The 18,507-nt window shown below is 41.3% G+C and overlaps 2 protein-coding genes across 7 annotated transcripts in view; one reads left to right on the top strand and one right to left on the bottom strand.

Moving 5' to 3' along the window:
• The window catches only part of cadm1b (cell adhesion molecule 1b), a 273,072-nt gene that overhangs the window by 201,808 nt on the left and 52,757 nt on the right, over positions 1-18,507 (bottom strand). The gene's annotated exons all lie outside the window — the stretch shown is intronic.
• The window catches only part of ncam1b (neural cell adhesion molecule 1b), a 66,942-nt gene that overhangs the window by 34,389 nt on the left and 14,046 nt on the right, over positions 1-18,507 (top strand). For 4 of the 6 annotated variants that reach the window (XM_086216671.1, XM_086216666.1, XM_086216667.1 and 1 more), the window contains exons 7-14: positions 74-234; positions 3,531-3,673; positions 4,935-4,958; positions 11,915-11,944; positions 15,512-15,662; positions 16,260-16,447; positions 16,751-16,847; positions 18,173-18,343. In XM_086216671.1, the coding sequence (XP_086072797.1) occupies positions 74-234; positions 3,531-3,673; positions 4,935-4,958; positions 11,915-11,944; positions 15,512-15,662; positions 16,260-16,447; positions 16,751-16,847; positions 18,173-18,343 (965 nt within the window). The remainder of the gene's footprint in view (positions 1-73; positions 235-3,530; positions 3,674-4,934; positions 4,959-11,914; positions 11,945-15,511; positions 15,663-16,259; positions 16,448-16,750; positions 16,848-18,172; positions 18,344-18,507) is intronic. The other 2 variants (XM_086216668.1, XM_086216669.1) reach the window with 2 other exon arrangements.

The following is an 18,507-nucleotide window of genomic DNA, read 5'->3' as shown; positions in this document are numbered from 1 at the left end:
GTTTGGAATTAATGTGATAGCTGAACAGAATGTTTAACACTTGTGTCTCTCCTTTTTCTTTATCTGTCTACAGGAACCAGGTGGTTCTGGAGGCAGGAGAGAAGTACAGCTTTAACGATGATGGCTCAGAAATGTCAATAATGGAGGTTTCCAAACTTGACGAAGGAGAGTACACCTGCATCGCCAAGAACAAGGCTGGGGAAAGCGAGCAAGAACTCAGTCTGCGAGTATTTGGTAAGAAGGAAGGTTTTATAAACAGTGTATAAGTGACCCGGCATGGAAGTATAAAATATTCCAAGTGTGTGGGAATGAAACATAAGAGTATGTAGGTGGAGAAAGAACAATAGTATGGTTATATGTCTGCTTTCTAATTGATGCAGGATGAGGTGTTAGGGTGTGGGTTGTGATTGTTTCATGTGAGGATGGCGCTTAAGGATTTGCAGATCCAGCCAAGTGGGATGAGCTCAGCTAAACTCTTTCATTTGTGTTCTTGTCATGTAAAGAATTTATGTCAACAAAAATTTATGGAGAGGTTTGTCTGCTAAGATTTACATTTTTTTTTTTTTGTTGGTGCGGCTTATTTTGCTAAACAGTCCCACTTCGTTTGAGTTCACTTGGTAAATAAATAGCATCAAATCACCCCTCAGCTCTCTAAGACCCATTCATTTACCTCTCTATCTTCACTCCACGCTCCGAAAGCACTGGTTGTCTGACATCTTTGTGGTAAAATCTGCCACCTTATTCCCATTTGTCTTGTATGCTCCCATTCTGAATATTAATGCTTTTAAAGTAGATTATCCCAATGATGTATATTTTGCCCTTAATTCTCAGTTCATCAGTACACAGCTGCACACTTAGCCTTACATACCTGAAGACTTGGTTTTGTATTAAGCATAGTATTCTTAATACTTAATTAGAAACAAGTCAAGATAATGTGGAGAGGAAAGAACACCCACTGGTATTGTTGGAGACTTATTTAAATGATGTTAGGCAAAAGTACATGTAGGCTAGTCACCCCAAAAGTTGAGTCCAAAGAGGATGTACTCAGTATTTAAACCATAGGTGTGTTTCGGGCTGAATAAATCAAGCAAAAAGAGTCATCATCCATTCCATTAAATGCCAGGTGCACCTTGGCACATTGCTATTTAATTTTTACCCCCTAAAAAATTAGTTTTCAGAAACCACTGAAGTTTAATTCAGTTTTCCCTGGATATTCTCCTCCAACCTGTCACATTTATAACTTTTTTTTCTCTCCCTCTTCTTAAATGGCTTACAGTATTTGCTGCAGGGACATCGCTTCAAGCAAGGAAACTTTTAGAATTGCTGAAAGCGGCGTCTCATTAAAGAAACAAAGATACATAACTAAGAAATCAACTGTAAAGCTCTCAGTGCTGCTCACGTTACAGCTTAGGATTCGGATAGTCGACTGCTGCAACAGTTTCACTGTATTAACCTTCCACTGTGACCTTCTGGATATTGAAAAACATACAAGTGTGGTTACGTTTGGATTCTGACCTTGTCAGTCTGTCTGGAGATTTGAATAATCAATGGAGTTACACTGCTGTGCCCATGCGTAATTGCACGCAGCGCACACTCTTAATGATGCATTTCTGCAGCGAGGGGATCGCCGCAGGTAGTTACCATGTCAGGGAGCAGCAGGAACCCACTCAAGCTCCCTGGGGCGAAGTGAGCGTCATATTGTAATGTTTTGGTTAATTAAACAGTGTACGCACATGATTTCTCCATAATGTGGGGCTATTGACATTAGGTTGCCTCAGTGTGCTAACAAAGCACCTGACCACAGACCAGCAGTACATTTGATTTTCGGATGACTTCGATGGGAAGTTAGGAACACTCAGTACCTATCTGCCTCATCAGAGCTGTGTGACTTAATTCATCCGACGGCTCGGAGAAGTGCAACACAGGAAAACAACCCCACAACTGTTATCAGAACTGATTAAAATATTTCTAAAATCTGATTGGGAGTGTGTGGGACATCAACAAGACCTTTTGCAACAGAAATCAGCTGAGATATGTTTAAAAATTATTCAATAGCTGAAATACTGTAGTCTCTGACAGTATATTCAGCCATCTGTATCCATAAGAGGACTGAGATGGAAGTGAGATGAGGTTTCTGAAGGATTTTTAGTCTCTTCGCTTTGTCTGGCGTCAAAAAATTGAAATTCAAAGACAGTTGTTAGCCAGATGCTTTTTAGAGGCGCGTTGGACCTGTTCCAACGCTCAAAGCAGTCCTGCTTACTTCTGATACATCCGTGTTAACAGCCTTAGACGCTGGAAACATGTTCGTCCTGAAATCCGTCTGACTCAGTTGAGGCAAAATAATCAATATAAGAAACTTTTTACTTACAATATGTGATCTCCAGTTGGTGGCTGTTACTTTATGTTGACAGCATCTTAAACACATTTGAAATCCTCCACTAAAACTAAGATTCCACGCTTCTATTTAGTGTTAGTCTGGAACTGAAACCATCATACTGTATATGTCTGGATTTACTCAGTGATTCTGTGTTAAGACCTTATCAGGATGCACAACCAATCCAATACTTTATTGGATATGATCGGTTAATATGCCTGCATTTGTTCTTTGGTATTTCCAGAGAAATTACTTCATATTAAATTGTTATGCAGAGGCTTTTTAGAGCCGTGGTGTGCTTGTAACAACACTCACCGCAGCTCTGCTTACCTCTGACACATCAGTGCTATTAAAGCTGCTGACCACTGTTCATTTGTTTGTGCCTCCACTTGCTCTGAATGCTTTATGATAGAAAAGCATCAGAGTGTTCTAATGATAACTGGTACAAACCATTAAAATTTTAAATCCACTCTCAGCTCCCATTTCTGCAGATTGGCTTGGGACATCCCTGGCTGTAATTGCAAATTATTGCACATCAAATAGTTAAGAGACGAGAACAAAATGACAAGACAGCTGTTCCTTTGTTCATCCAATGATTATGGATGGATATTTATACAATTTCAAGTTTGTGAATAATTTCCCCTGCTGAATATTCTACAATGCTCAATGTATTGAATCGCAGTAAATTAATTTACTCTGCTCGATCCCATGTTTTACTTCTCCGTGGAGTGGAGTGAAAGGAGTCCAAACACCGGTTCACATTTCTGAAGTAGCAGTTCACCCTACTTCGTTCTGCTCATGTCACACTTGTGGCACCTTGCTGTGCTTTCAGGTGAGCGCAGGTTGGTTTACTACAGCCTCACAGTTCTGAACAAAATTGAAGACCAGGTCCTGAAAGTCAGGCGTTGTAAATTGTTGTGTCCACACACGGTTATCACAACTTTTCTGCTGCTGGGACTGGGAAAGCTTATTACAGTTTTGCTGCATAACACTCCCCCTCACCTGTCAAACTGCTGATCGTCATCCTTCCTTTGAACTCATCCCAAATCCACCGAGTGGCTCTTTTTCTTGTTTGCATCGTTTGTACTGCCAAACCACCTGGCTGTCTTGTTATGCCAATGCAGCTCTGATGATTTTGTGTTTGTTTTCCTTACAGTTAAGCCTAAGATCACATACATTGTAAACCAAAGCACTTCTGAGATGGAGGAGCAGGTAACTCTGACTTGCGAGGCCTCTGGCGATCCGACTCCCACCATCAACTGGAGCTACGGTGCGCGTGTCTTCACTGAAGGAGAGCAGGTAAAATATAGAAAAAAAAATCTTTTTCTTGCTCAAAGGATCCTTCCAGGTTTCAAATTGCTGATCACCCCACAAATTAGTCGACATCAGTGTATCATTTGAAACGGCTCTCTTCTACCGTGTGCAAATCTGCAGCTGAAAGCATCAGAGGTCTTGATAAAATCCCCAAAACATGTCAGTCTAGAACTGGCTCAGGTTTCTCGCCCATGACAGAAATTGAAATCACCCCTTTCATGAAAATAGGTTTCTGTTCCATGATGCATAAATGTTGAGCACCAAAAGATAATATCTCTTTAAATAACATATTTCCTCAGAGGTGAAAGAAAACGTGCTGTGTTGCAATGTTAAAGAAAGTGAAAAATCTGCTCCTTCATCCAGCTGTGCCTCCTAATTGAAGTGGCTCCCTTGGCCCATGCTGCACTACCCCTCTATCAAGTTTCATGAAAATTGCATTTATTTGTTATTGTGCTTACACACAAACTAAGCAACAATGGGCCTCTTTGGCAGAGGTAATAATTTGATTGTTAACCTCTTTGGAGGAGCAGAAACCTGCTTGACAGCTATGGAACTAAATACCTCAAACCTAAATTCGAGCGTATTTGTTGATGCGAAACTCTCAGCAAGGTCGCTGCACTGCTGATTACTTCCCCTAAATTAGAGGTTCCCTTAGGTTTGCCCAGGGGATCTCATATAATTAGCTCAACAATCCAATACTCAACCAGAAACCTGGAAATCAGATTTGACTTAAATTTCCTTTACAGTAAAGAAAATCAACATGAGGAGCCCAGTCATTACGTTCCCCAAACCACTGCAGGTGATAATTACACTGCATCTGCTTCTTATTGTGTTTGCTAGAATGAGCACTTGAATGATCAAGTGTTTATTTAGCATTTTAAATTCCTCCTGCTAGTGATTGAGAACTTTCTTTTTTATGTCAACATGTCATCATTTATCTGTAATGTTTGTATTTAGTAGCAGATATACTGCAGCCATCTTTTAGAAATTGGTTTCCTTTTGGTAACCATCCTGGGTAATATTGTGTGCCTCCTTCGTACTGCCTTCTTTAAAATTCTATGAGCCAACCATCCTAAACAATGAATACCTACCCAGTGTACTGTTGCTCACATGGCTCGGTTGTTCAAGGTCTTGGTGTCTTTCTATGCTTGGGAAGTAATGAGGGGGAAATGTTCAGAGATATACTGTCGACGAGGGAGGAATTGTGGAACCAGCCCATTACATGCACTACATTTTCTTCCTACAGGCACATCTAAACAGGATCTATCAGGTATGAAATCTGCGTGGCGCCGAAATGTACTAGAGTACTGTTGCAAAGTGTGCCTACAGATTTGACAAAGCTGCCACTGAAATCAAATAATCCCTTTTCATTGAAAATTTTCTAGCCGTTTCTTGAAAACCCCAAGGCACGGTCGCATCAGAGTTCATGAAATTGATTCGATTGCTGCATGCTTTCCGAGTCTTGTCTGTGTACCTCACTGATCTTATGATAGACGGCGTGATATCACCAGATCAGATGAGCATTTGGTTAATAACGTAATAAAAGGGAAACACCATTTCTCTGCCGCTGCTACCTGATCATTTCAAACTCTCAGCCACAGCATGAGGTTGCCTGGATTCAAAGCCAGCTCCGTCTCTCATCTCCATCGTATTTTAGATTCTCTAACTTTTTTTTATTTTTTTCACCATCACAAATCAAGGGTAAAAGCAAGTGATGTTCTACTTAAATTTTACCTTTTGAATATCATACACTCAATTATGCTTGGGCGAAAAAAAAATCACTTTTCGTGGTGAAAGCTGAGCCTGGTGCTGCAATAAGAGATTTTAATGGTCACTGTCGGAATCCATGTAGTCGATGTGAGACTCAAGGGGAAACTGTCTGATGGTCAAAAATAGACTTTGAGTGGATCATCACTTCAAGTGCAAAACACGCTACCACCATATGACGCACTTCACGACATGCCTATTTATTTCTTAGCTGAGACTCACTGTGACACATGGATTCACCATCCTTTAACAGTTTACACTTCTGCCATATTACTCTGGTGAAATATCCCACAAGAAGCAACAAATTTTACAGAACGCAACTCCCGGGTGCTATATCTGGAGTTGCTCCTCTGCCAGGGACAGGTTGTCTTCTTCGATGGCCTTGAAGAAGTTGTAACGGATGAGGAGAGACTCTTGAGATGGACACTCCTAGCTGTCCTCTATATCTTAGTCTCAGCACTTTATGTCATAAAAGACATTGCCTGGCACGCCATAGTGTAGTTGTGAAGATTGACTCTTCAAGTCGCCGCTAAGAAAATTAATATCACAGAGAGGTTTTTTTATTATTTATTACCAGAAAACGGACCACAACAGGTCTAGGCGGCACCACGGCGTGTCTGACGCCACAGGTCGTGTCATGCACAGCTGTAGTGTGTTGGCAGCGTGTTTTACACCAAGTCTCCTGTGTTTCCTTGTGGTCTGTGGTCATCTCTTCACAGCAGCCATCTAATAAATGATTAGCAGCCTGACAGGTTTAGTAGGAATACAGAAAAGCCTGCATTTCCCACCTTTTAATTCTTCTGATTCTCAACAGGGGAACTGGTTTTAATGGCGGGGCTCTGTTAGATGCATGAGGAAATGGCTGCTAATTGTTTGTCTTGTTCCACTGTTCATCTGATGTCCGTCTGTCATGCAATCTGTACTCATCACAACAGCTGTATTTCATCTTGGACGGGTGTATCGAATGACAGAGCATTCATTCGAGTTGGACACTAAATGTAACAGCTGTAGCCGCAACACCGGATTTTTTTATTTATTTTGGAATCAACATATTGGTGTGAGATTTTGGTATTGGAGGGAAAAGCAGTGCTGCCTTCACAGATGTGTGATCATAATGGTGAGACTGAATTAACTGGCGGTTTATTTCAATGTGTTTCAGTACTTTGGCTCTTTGGCAGATCAGTTCTTTTATTTCTTCTTTGTAAAGCATTGTTCATAGCTGCAATTCATTCAGCATACTGACATTTTAGATGAAAAAAACACATATCAGAAGCCTATAATCTTACGAGTTGCCTGCACAAGTGTGGTATTTCTTTGTAAGACGTGAAATTCAGTTGAATACCAGATGGGGATTCTGACATGGTGCAATAGTTGGCTCTAATTTTAAATTTTCAAGTCTTTTGTCAGCTACCTCCTCAGAAAATGAACTATTCTGCCTCTTGTGCCTCCGACTGTGGGTTCACGACCACAACAGTGTTTATTCAACACTTAAAATTTTGGGAAGTAATTGTTTGTATGATGTCATTCACACTAGAATCCAGAATCAGCCCCGGAGGGAACGTCTCTCTCTCTCTCTCTCTCTCTCTCTCTCATTACTTCATGGACCGTTTGAGTGGAGCCACCATCGCACATTAAAGTAAAAAAGAAAAGAGAGAAAAATATCCTCACTGTGATGTCAAATATTGAGCTGTTTGAAGGACGGAGTCGAGACAATGCTGAATGCTCCTGCTTTTCACTCATGCAGCAACAAGCTGAACCACCTCCATTACAGCTGAGGATCTGTGACAGATTAATTGCACTTGATGCTTTAAGAAATCTTTGTTTGGCTTCGTTTGACACTCTTGTCATCGTATTGTAGTCTTGGGTTTTAAAGGTTAACACGAGAAGAGACAAATTCATTTTCAGCGTTGGCACACAGAGGCATTGTCTGCTAAAAGCAAGTAAAGGGTTCCACAGTGTGAGGATTTGGAGGGAGATTACAGTATTGTACAATGGCAGAGGAGCTGTACTGTACAACATCATAATAATAATAATAATAATAATAATAATAGCTGGATAAAGAGAACATTTTCTGTGAACAGTGGTAGACTTGTGGCTGTGCGCCTGCATAGTTGTTTAAATTCAATTTGGTTCTTATCTTAGAATAGTTTTTCCTATTTATTTGTCTGACTATTATTGCACTAGGTGGTTGTGTCAGTCTTATAAAATGCTTTGTTGCAAATTTGTCTAGATAAATGTGCCCGTTTTAATAACTAGAAATGTAAATTAATTATTTATTCATGCTTTGTACATTATCTACATAATGACTGTTTTGGTTATTTTATTACATATTCAACATTCCGCTTGATTCATAGTTTTCAAAGCGCAATTATCTGGAGTTTTTGAGCAGTGCAGAGGAAATAAGTTTGATTATAAACCTATTAATATTTGCAGTTGATTGTCTGACAGCACATATCTGCAGTTTCTGTTTTTCTGCTTATTGAAACCACTTAAAAGCTTCTTTTTTTTCTCCCCATCATACCTGCCAAAGAAATTAATAACAATTCTGACACTGATAAGTTCCTGAAAGAACATGTGCACTTGATTGTCGTATTGGTCAGCGGTTTCAGCAGGACAGTGGAGACGGAGGCAGGCTGGAAGTGTTGCTTGCCAGTGCAGAGAGAGCATTGTTGTCTCTAAACACAAAAGGCTCCAGATTTACAGCACAGCGCCTGTTCGCTCACTAGTGTGATGATGTAAGGGTTTCTTCACGAAAACGCTCGTCTGTGTTGTACAGGCAAGCGCACCTTGGCTCAGCGTTTAATGACACAGAACGATGACAATATGCATGATCGTGGCCCAGTGAATGAAACACAGGAAGGGTTTTGTCGATTTATCTGCTCAGTGTATTTGTATTAGTATGTCTGCTCTCTCAGCGTGGCCCACTTCACAATTCTTGTCAGAGTAAAGCGGGAAGATAATTCTCCATGGAATGGAAGAACAATGGAGTGTAGAAATGATAAGTCCCTTTGGAACCGTCACCATATTGTTGATTGTGTTACGGCGTCTTTCGTTTTGCGCTCTTGCATCTGCTTTTATTCACTGTCCTTTTGTCTTGAACAAACACCTGTCACACATGTGACAGTGATACAGTGCTCACTCGCTGCACAGGCAGCGCCGGAGACAAGTGTGTGGATGAGGTGGTGATGTTCCACACGATTAGCTCGCCTGTTTGATTTGGGCCATCGATTTTTTTTTTTTCAGCACCCAGATGACACGCAGCCAACTGCTGTTTGTAAAAATGTGCGCAGCTCACGTGTGTGTGCTGTGACTTGATGATGAAACATCGTAGCTCAAGCTTGCTAATGACTTGCCTGATGAGAATTGTTTGTTGTAAATGGTGAAACGCCATGTTTTTGCATGGATTGAGAGACGGGATATCGGGTCAAGATTAGCAGAATCCAGGTTCGATACTGATGTTACGCACATGTCGGCTGACTTTGCTCACTGATTGGTTATCAGAACTATGACGCAGATCCACACACTGATCCATGGGACTGGGAAACTGCCCCAACACAACATGAGACACGACACCGGTCCATACAAACAGTTCAAATAAATCACTCCGGAATGCACTGAAATGTAAAACACTCGTATGCTGTGCTGGGACTGGAATGACCGGATCAGTGCACCTCTACTTGTAATTTAGAGGATGTAATAAAAAGTAGGATGAAACATGAAAGTTGTTGAATTTTGCGATGGTGCCGAGATTAATGAAAAATCTCGTCGGCCTGCAAGAGTTAACACTGCTCATTTGGATGACAAATTAATACAAGCTGAGATCACCTGCTGCTCCCTGAAGTTAAGAGTCCCCACGTGAGCAATTATTTGCCAGTGATGCTAAGCTAAATATCGCCTTGGTGGAGAAAGTGACATCCTCTTATATCTGGTATTTGTTGATGTTTTAGCACTGAGCCACCGTGTGCTGCACAAGGACAGAGATAAGCAGGTGTTCCCTGCAAGTGTGATTTAGGTTTAAGTAGACAAATAGTACAGAAATGAAACTAGGGAGGTCGATGTGAAAGATTAAACGAACCGAGAGTTGTTTACTGCCATGATGATCAGTTTCATTTTGACTCAACCTCGATTTCTGGCCTGGTTGTGTAAAACGTATTATATTGGCTGTGTGACACAAGCATTTTAAACATTGATGCTGTGGTGCTTCATCCTAGGAGAGTATCAGCCAACCTGTCATTCAGGATCAGGCGCTGTTGTAGTGTCCTGTGGTCATCGTAACAGAGGTCAATACAGGACCTCAGAAAGGACTACATCTAATCCCAGCTCTCAGATCCACACTGATGTCTGAGGTGACTTTTAAACTGCCCTGTAGTGCATGTGAAGTCCAGGAAGGAAAAATGTTCTCTTCGTTTCATCGTGCACCCATGCAACTATATTCAAAACAAACGTGTTAGTGTTGATGCAAACTTACAACTGTACGTAAAATCCAATTTTTATTTTTTTGTCTTCTCACGTAACGTTGTTATGACTTCCCTCCCAACGTTATTCCCTGCCTTTCTCGTCACAGTACAGCAGATACAACCTTTCAGAATGCTGGTTCAGCTGGACTTTGAGATGTGCTAACAGGATTCAGAAGTACTGTAGTAGTTCTGTTTTTCCCTGCTGTGGTCCTCACGGAACTCATGTGGACTCTTGACTCTCTGTCTTACAGTGCAGTTGTTTCACAGCCTCAACAGTATTGACGTGCACAAGGGCTTCATATTGGTTGGCATTTGGCTTCCTATTATGATGTAGGTTGTTAGTATTGATGTTTTGTTTTCGTTTTTTTTTAAAGCCACAACTAGTTATATTAATAAGTGTGAATGTATATTTGATTATGCTCTATGCCAGTTCTGTTAAATGTCGATGCCTATCAACGGCAGGGATAACCGTCCGCCGAGATAGAAGCTCCCCTGCCTTACTGCATGTCGCTCTACTCGAGTTTCATCTCAAGAACGGAGCAGAAACCCTTCTGAGACGCGATCGAGACGCTCAGCTCACAAAGGAGCTTCAGCTTGAGACGTGGGAACGTTGATGGTTTGATCCAGCTTTATTTTTTGTTATCATTTGGGTAGACTTATCGACTTGACGTTTTCTCGCTCTTGCTCCTGATGAAACAGCTGTTTACCATTTTGCTTGTTATGCTTCAACATTTTTTCTCTGTGTGGGCCATCGCATTGTCATTCTTAACATTTCCCCATCAGCATCATGACATCTGCAGAGCATGCTACCTGAAAAACTTTTTTTCGTCATGTTGAGTTGAGCTTTTCAGTATGGTTGTGATCTAAGTGGACATACCATGTTGTTGCCCAGCGCGGGTCGAAGGATTGTTCAAGTCGGCTCGCAGTGATTTGCTTTTCATGCTCGGCAGCCACTTTCTACCGATGTTTGGCTTAAGACCAAAAATAATCATTCAGACGGAATAAGTGAGCTGTCAATCCTCCACATGAACATTGTCACCACATGATTTCATGAAGAGCCAGTAAATGACAACATTGGATAACAACCCAGCCCTTGATCCACTGACAGTATGAGGCTCTCAATTCATCGGTTTATATAAATAACTTTTCAATTTTATCTCATCAAAATTCAGTCAGAGCATAAAAGCAAAAAAAAAACAAAAAAAACTGTTTGCATCTGAGTTTTTTAACATCAAGAGCAGCAGATCTGACTTTCAAAACTGGACTTAAAACGGCAGCCACCTGTAGGCAAAGAACCATCCCAGATCTCACATGGGGCGAAGACAGACAGGCACAAAAAATCTGCTTCCTTTTGAGTTCCTCATCGCTTATTGACAACCCCAGGAAATGTTGTTCGATAACCGGATTGAGCAGGATACCAGCTGCTACTTCCTGATTTAGGTCAGATTTAGGAACAATCTCCAAGTACATTTAGTTTCATTGAGTGTTAAATTATCATCATTTATCACATGGACGACTGCTCCTCAGAAAAGGATTGCAAATCGATAATTGCTGAAACTACTTTTAGCCAACCTGCAGACATATCTCTGTTGTTGCAGTTAAATGGAGTCACCTTTCCCGATAAGGCAATAACCTTCTTATCTGTAAGCATTTGTGCTATCGGGATGCCAGTAGACTTCTTTCCACTGAAGCACTGTTCCAATACGCAGTAGAGAAAACGACCCACCAGGGAGATCCTAAAAATATTTACCTTTTAAAATAAAAACCTTTGTTGTCACATAATAAACGCCTGTACTAAGGAAATCCACAGCATGGCCCACATTGGATCTGCAGACTTTTAGCTACATCAGACTCTCAGCTCAGGTACTGTAGTTGTAAGGCAAATACACTGGATGCTTAATGCTTGCATGCAATGTGCAGCAAGCCAGCTTTGCCTGGTTAAGGATTACTTTCTAAGAATTGCTTTGCCTTTTGTTTGTTGTTCTCTCTCTGTCCTCTACAGGCATCATGGACTCGTCCTGAGCAACACAAGGTATTCTAAATGCATGACTTTTTCCTTCACCCATCCGTCTTCCATGTCAGTGGAGTCTGATTCAATTCTGGATGGATGCAGATTGAAATTGGTGATCAAATACTGTAAAAGCCAGGGAGAGTATAAACACGCAATGTAGAAAATGCTGTTGCCAAACTGTTTTATCCTTTTTTGGAAAAAAAAAAAAAATCCATAGCTTGCATCACCCTTTTCTTATCTTTAACACAGCACGTCAGGCTATGAGTCAGTGCAAAGCATTTGCTCGGTTAAATATGATTTTTATAATCACTTTTGTTACCATGAATTTTCAAAGATTTTTGTCGATCCGTATTTTCACTAAACTAGTTTTGTTTAGGGATAAAACTCTGTCCCTCCACCCACATCTCCATATCTCACAAGGTCCTGCGCCAATATTTCTGCAGTTATTTAGCTGACTGAATATGTATATAAGAAGAAATGTGAGAAGCCTTTGTGCAGCAGCCCAGAGTATCATCGCCAGCCACTATTTTTGAAAAGAGGAAAAAATTGGCAAAAGAAAGAGCTGCCCACGTACCATTTTCTCCAGCTTACTACACAGATGTGTTTTACATATGTGTGGAAATCGAACAAGGCTGATGTGATTTATTTTTCTGTTTTCACATCAACAGAAACTTGGACAATTGTTGAGCAACTTATAAGCGAAGAGGTTCTCTATGATGACTGACACATCATTGTTTGAACCGCAACATCAAACATTTGAGTTCCTATTGTTATTTATACTTTTGTCAGGACTACAATGTGTATTCTTAGTCCACTGCTTCTTTAAATAGCATTCCCAATTTATATTCAAATTGCAGGGAACACGTCGCACCAAGAGAGCCGGTCTTTTCTCCAACAGTGTTTTGACAGCTTGCATCCATTCACTGAACACACCTGTGATTACAGCAAGTTTAGTATGACAAAACTGTTGTGGCTCGGCGCTACCCAGGACCCCCTGTCGCGGGTAGCGCCGAGCCTTCCTCTTAAAGCACACGCCGACAGTAATTACCAGGTTTGTGTAAAACTGTGAATAGAAGAACTGGATCAGAAATGTTGTGCTCAGGTTCGCTCAGCGTGTTTACTGATGGAGTGCTCATTTGAAACATCATTTAGATGACTTATCAGTGTTAAGATCCCATCAAAATCCCCTCAACTTTTAAGTTAGTTGTCCCTAACACGGTATCATACGTGGCCTCAAAAACAAAGTCCGTGATAGTTCTGATGTCTCAGCGGCGTATTTATTCAGATCGTGATTGATTTACGTTAATGGCTCAGACACTTTCCGAGCCCATGTGGTGTTAAAGTCCATCTGTACTCTGAATTCATCACTGCATCTGTGCAAGAAATCCCATTATAGACGCAGAGGGAAGAAGTTATGATATCAGCTTTAGGCGTGCTGAGCATGTTGGTTGCAAATGCGTAGGCTGCAGAGGGTTTATTTGACAAGCTGCGAAAGGGAATGTGCATTGCGGAGAATGTACAGCTACGTGGTGGCTGGGTCACTTAAGACTGAGGCGTGAATGTCTTTAGTGAACTCTCAATTTTAGGCTTTACGGAGTGTCTTTCTTCTCTTGCTGGCAACACTGAAGAAGCTGTCAGAGAGCTCTGTTGTCAGTTTGGCTCGATTTATTAGTGGGCTCACAGTCTCGACATCTGTTTGTCACCTTGTTCCCATGCAGACATGTAAAGTACACTCCTCAATATGTGCATGTAAATACAGTCCCTGCAATGAAGCATGAACACCCCAGTGTTTCACTGGATTCAACAAATAATCTTCCTCTGGTACATATAGGCTTATGGAGAGTGAGAAGATTTAACACTGAAGAAAATGCATGGAATTGTACATTAAACAGAAATCAATATTGTAGCTCGATTAATTATTTGGGCCTCATGGTTTACATACTGTGGCATATTGCCAAGATGCACAAGCCAGAAGGGGGGGTTGAGGGAGAATGCTTTCTGCGTAGGGGTCAGAATAAAAGGGTATTGTGTTATGTAAGTGTCCCCCCGGTCCTGCTACCCATTATGCATAATGAATGCTCCAGACATGCTTAGTCTATTGAATTTGAATACAAACTAACCAGGGTTTCTCTTACATGGATGCCTAGACTGGGCCCTAATTCAATATGTGTAAAAGCATCTGTGCCATTGTTTTGTCTGCATCTTGGATCAAGGCCACGCAAGCAACCGAAGGAGGTGCTTAGATGTTCAGCTCTGCAGCACCTTCTAGAAGGAGCGATTCACAAAAACGCCAGCGCCTGGTGTAGAAAACAACTCCCACGTTCAGAAATTAAATTGCTCAATTTGAATTTCAGGTGTTCGCAATGCAATCTACCAAAAATAACAGTTTAAATTTTCTTTAATTTGCATTTTAATTAAATTTTATCCAAAACCGTTGTGTTTTTAAGTGCTTTTCACAGACATCCATCAGAAAGTGTTTCACAATCAAATACATTCAACAAGCATAAAAAGATGGGGGAAAAAAAAGAAGTTACAACAAAGTGCCCTGGGTTTTTTTAAAAGTCTGAACAGGTTTTAGCCGCATTTTGGAAGAATACACAAGATTTCAGACGTGTTGAGATCATTCTGAAAGTACTGATGATCAGTCCAAGAGGAAGCAGGTACAAAAAAAGCAAACAAGCAAGAGGAAAATATCAGTCCCCAAGACTGATCCCTGTGAGACACCGCGTGAGAAGCGGCAGCGTCAAGTCCACCTACAGATGCTAAAGCATTGAAAGGAAATTAAAGTTAAGTATCTTTATAATAGTTGGTTTGATCCATCATGTACTGGTGCAGAGCAGCTTTCTTAAAAAGGGAATCTGTCTGAAACAACAATGTAGCCGTTTAGTGCCTGACAACAACAGCAACTCTGCAGTTTACAACAAGAGGCAAATAAGAAGTTGTGTCAACCTGAAGGTGAGGACGCACTTTGTCGTCGATATGTATCCTTCCACTTCACGGAGGGAGGTGTCTCTGGAGTAGGAAAGTCATTTACACATCTCATTAGCCAGCTTTCTGTTGTTATTTCCCCAGGTTCAGATGTGACTAGACCTGCTCTTCATCTCTAAAACTGGGGCATGTGCCAAATTTTGGCTCAGAGAGCCTCTCAACCGGCTACTCCAAAAATAGCCATGACCAGCAGTTTACCCAGAGAGTTCAAAACCACACTAAAATAACATTAAACTCTCAGCATCATCAGTATCTAAGTGCAAGTCTGGCATGTAAGGTAATGCTCTGCTGTCTCATGTCATGCATCAGCATATTTCACAAGTTGCCAAGCACTCCATGTGAAAAGCACTAGATGGTTTCTAGTGCCTTCTGTCATCAAATATGGATGAGCTCCCCTGTACTGTCAACTGTGTCCTTATGTTTCCAAATCTTCACTGAACAGAGTGTGCATGTCTCATTGGTGTAATGTCTCTTTTTATTTTAAAAATTAAACGACTTTCTTCCAGGTTTCTGCTGGTTTTTTTCTTTGCGTATGTAAATCTGCAATCTGGCCATAGAAAATAATTCAGGTAAACCAAACCATTATCTGCCTCCACGCAGAGCCCGGATGGAAATGTGGTGGTGAGGAGTGATGCTCGCGTGTCCTCCCTCACTCTGAAGGACGTCAAATACACAGACGCTGGCGATTACCTGTGCTCAGCACGCAGCGCCATCGGAGAGGACGATCAGCTGGCGTATCTGGAGGTTCGATGTGAGTGTCTGTTGTGTAATTAAGCACAATTACATAGTTTCACTGAGTAGCGTGGGCATCTGCTGGTGCATTCTGATCCGTTCGCTGGTGAATTGGCTGAGATTGTAGCTCTATACGACTGTAAAGGACGCAGCTGATGCTGACAACAAGACTTGATGGAGTCAAAGAGCCACATATTTTACCATAAGGTTTTGCCTCTATTGTGATATCCTTCATGATTCTGATAGATCTCGTTACTGCGACCCTGAATCTGGACCCACAGCAGTCACCAGCACGTAAAAACGAACCAGCAAATGTGTTAGGGCCGCACTTCCACCTAACCTTCTTCCATTTTTTACCAATCTCTGCTTTAATTTATATGTTCCAAGCATGTTAAACACACCCTCTGGTGGACAAACTGTACCTAACACGGTTGAAGGGTCCATCTTTAGGCTCTTGATTTCTTTTTAAATGCACATGACAGATAAATCAGTCAGCCTCTGTATACTAAAGCCCATAAATCCATTTCCTCTCCCTAGGCGTTGTTACCAGACAAACCAAGAAATCTAAAATATTAGACAGAATATTTGTGTTCATTTAGCACATTTCTTTCCCCAGATGCCCCCAAGATCGAGGGCGCGGTAGCAGTCTATACCTGGGAGGGAAACGCTGTCAATATCAGCTGTGAGGTCAAAGCTCATCCCAGTGATGTAACTATTGTGTGGCTGAGAGATGGACTGTCGCTACCAAACTCAAACTCCACCAACATAAAGGTCTTCAGGTCTCTATCAGCAAGCTACCTGCAGGTACACACACACACGTCAGTCACGCAGGGGTGTGAGACGGGCGTCCACACATATGCTTGCCCCTCATGTCATCAAGATTTCATGAGTATGGACTTGAAGTGAAGGGTTCTCTTTCAGTTACACTGTGGCAGAAAATATCTGAATTATTCAGCAGAAAGAAAGCTCGTGGCAACAAATATAAATAGTATACTATAATGGCCAAACAAAAAGGTCACCTTCAGAGTGTGTGACACACAGGTTTACTCATCTGTGTTGGTACACAGCTTCTCTTACACGTACCGCTTCTTTTCTCTCCTCCTCTAGATAACCCCCGAGTCTGAAAATGACTTCGGGAGCTACAACTGCACCGCTTCAAACGAGATGGGTACAGAATCCAAGGAGTTCATCCTGGTTCAGGCCGGTAGGTCATGATACTGCTTCGTCCACAGTGCTGCTCTGTTCCCAGCAATAACAGGAAGACGGTCAGATTTTAAGAAAGGAAGATGCCTTACGTAGGATCAAAACTGACTGGTATGAAATTTAACCAGTGATAGAAACACGATTGCAAAATTAAAAAAAAAATAAAAATAAATAAATAAATAAAAAATAGGGGCCTTTTTCCTGGCTCCAGACTTCAGAAACAGATTTTTCAGCCATATTGAAAACTCAACCAATATGTCTACCACAATGTGAGATTACACTGAGCGGTATTCAGCTGGATGTTATGTTTAGATGAAGTGTTCTTTCACTCTGGTTGTTGTGAAAGAAGCTGATGGATGGATTTCTCTTAGTGCTGTGCAAAATTAAATTGCATTGCTGTGCATTGATTTTGTCTTATTTGTATTATGAGGTAATATAATACTTAAAGAATTTCATTGCAACTTCTACTCAGCAGCAGCTGATATCATCGACCGTATTCTCAGCGACACATCAGAGGAGCAGAACAGAGAGCAGAGCAGAGCAGAGAGATAACGCCACTCTCAAGCAACAGGCCCAAATAAATGAATTGAAAACACCACATTCTTCACTCCCAGCAGAACCGCGGCAACACACTGCCTTTAATTTACAGCTGCGCTCACACCAGACCTCATGAATGTTCTATAAAATATGCTCTTAGGTAACGCAAAAGAAAATGGCTTTGATCCTGAAACCTGACAAAATTGAGAATGTAAAGCAAGATTCAACAGCACTGCAGTTAGATTATTCCCTATAAATCCTAAAGTTTCAGGTAGGACAAGATCACGGAAAGTTTCCTTTTTGCGTGATTTATTGTCTCCCTCAACTCCAGCAATTTTAGATACTTACTCTATTTCGAAAGATGGTTCTGCTTTGATGGCTGCACAGTGTTGAGGTCCATCTCAGATCAAAAGTTCAGGAAAATCACTCACTTGTGGAAAAGTTGAGAGCTGTTCACTATTCTGTTCATGAATCAACTTCGACTTGAACTGTCATATCTGCATTTAAATGTTTTTCGTCCCTGACTTTTATATACTGACATAATGTCAAGATTAGGCAGCACTTAAGGCAGGAAAAATGGCATAAGTGTCTCGAATCGTAGATTTCCTACAAAAAGAGGAGGCTGTTTTAAATTCATTTCCAGCTGATAAGAGCTGTGAACTCTCACTCTCTGACTCCGCTACTGTGATAGAACAATGAAGTCTGACAGTGTCTGTGTGCTGCAATCTCATAGTCTTTTTGTTGTTGTTGTTTTTGTTGTAATGGCACTTTACTTTCTCACTTTACCAGAGGTGCCATCATCTCCATTCATCAGCGAGGTGAGACCTTTCTCAACCACAGCGCAGATGCAGTTCCAGGAGCCCGAATCCACCGGAGGGGTCCCCGTCCTGAAATACAAGGCTGAGTGGAGGATGCGGGACCAGGGCCCTTGGATGCAGAAGGTGTTTGAGGTCCAAGAGGGTACGACAACAAGTGGGAGTAAACCTGATGCTGCTGCTCGTGGGCAATGAAACTTTAGAGCACTTTAAAGAAACTTTTAAGTGATTTTGTTTGATTTGTATTGTTTTACTTTACGTAAACTTCAAATTAACAGTGATAACAATTGTGTTTATAGTACTTTTGTG

The sequence above is a fragment of the Aulostomus chinensis genome, chromosome 10 (genome assembly GCF_037954235.1).
Source record: "Aulostomus chinensis isolate RoL2024-O1b breed Wild chromosome 10, RoL_Achi_v1.0, whole genome shotgun sequence".
Lineage (NCBI taxonomy): Eukaryota > Metazoa > Chordata > Actinopteri > Syngnathiformes > Aulostomidae > Aulostomus > Aulostomus chinensis.
The sequence above is the reverse complement of the archived record's forward strand: the minus strand, read 5'-3'. Positions and strand labels throughout refer to the sequence as shown.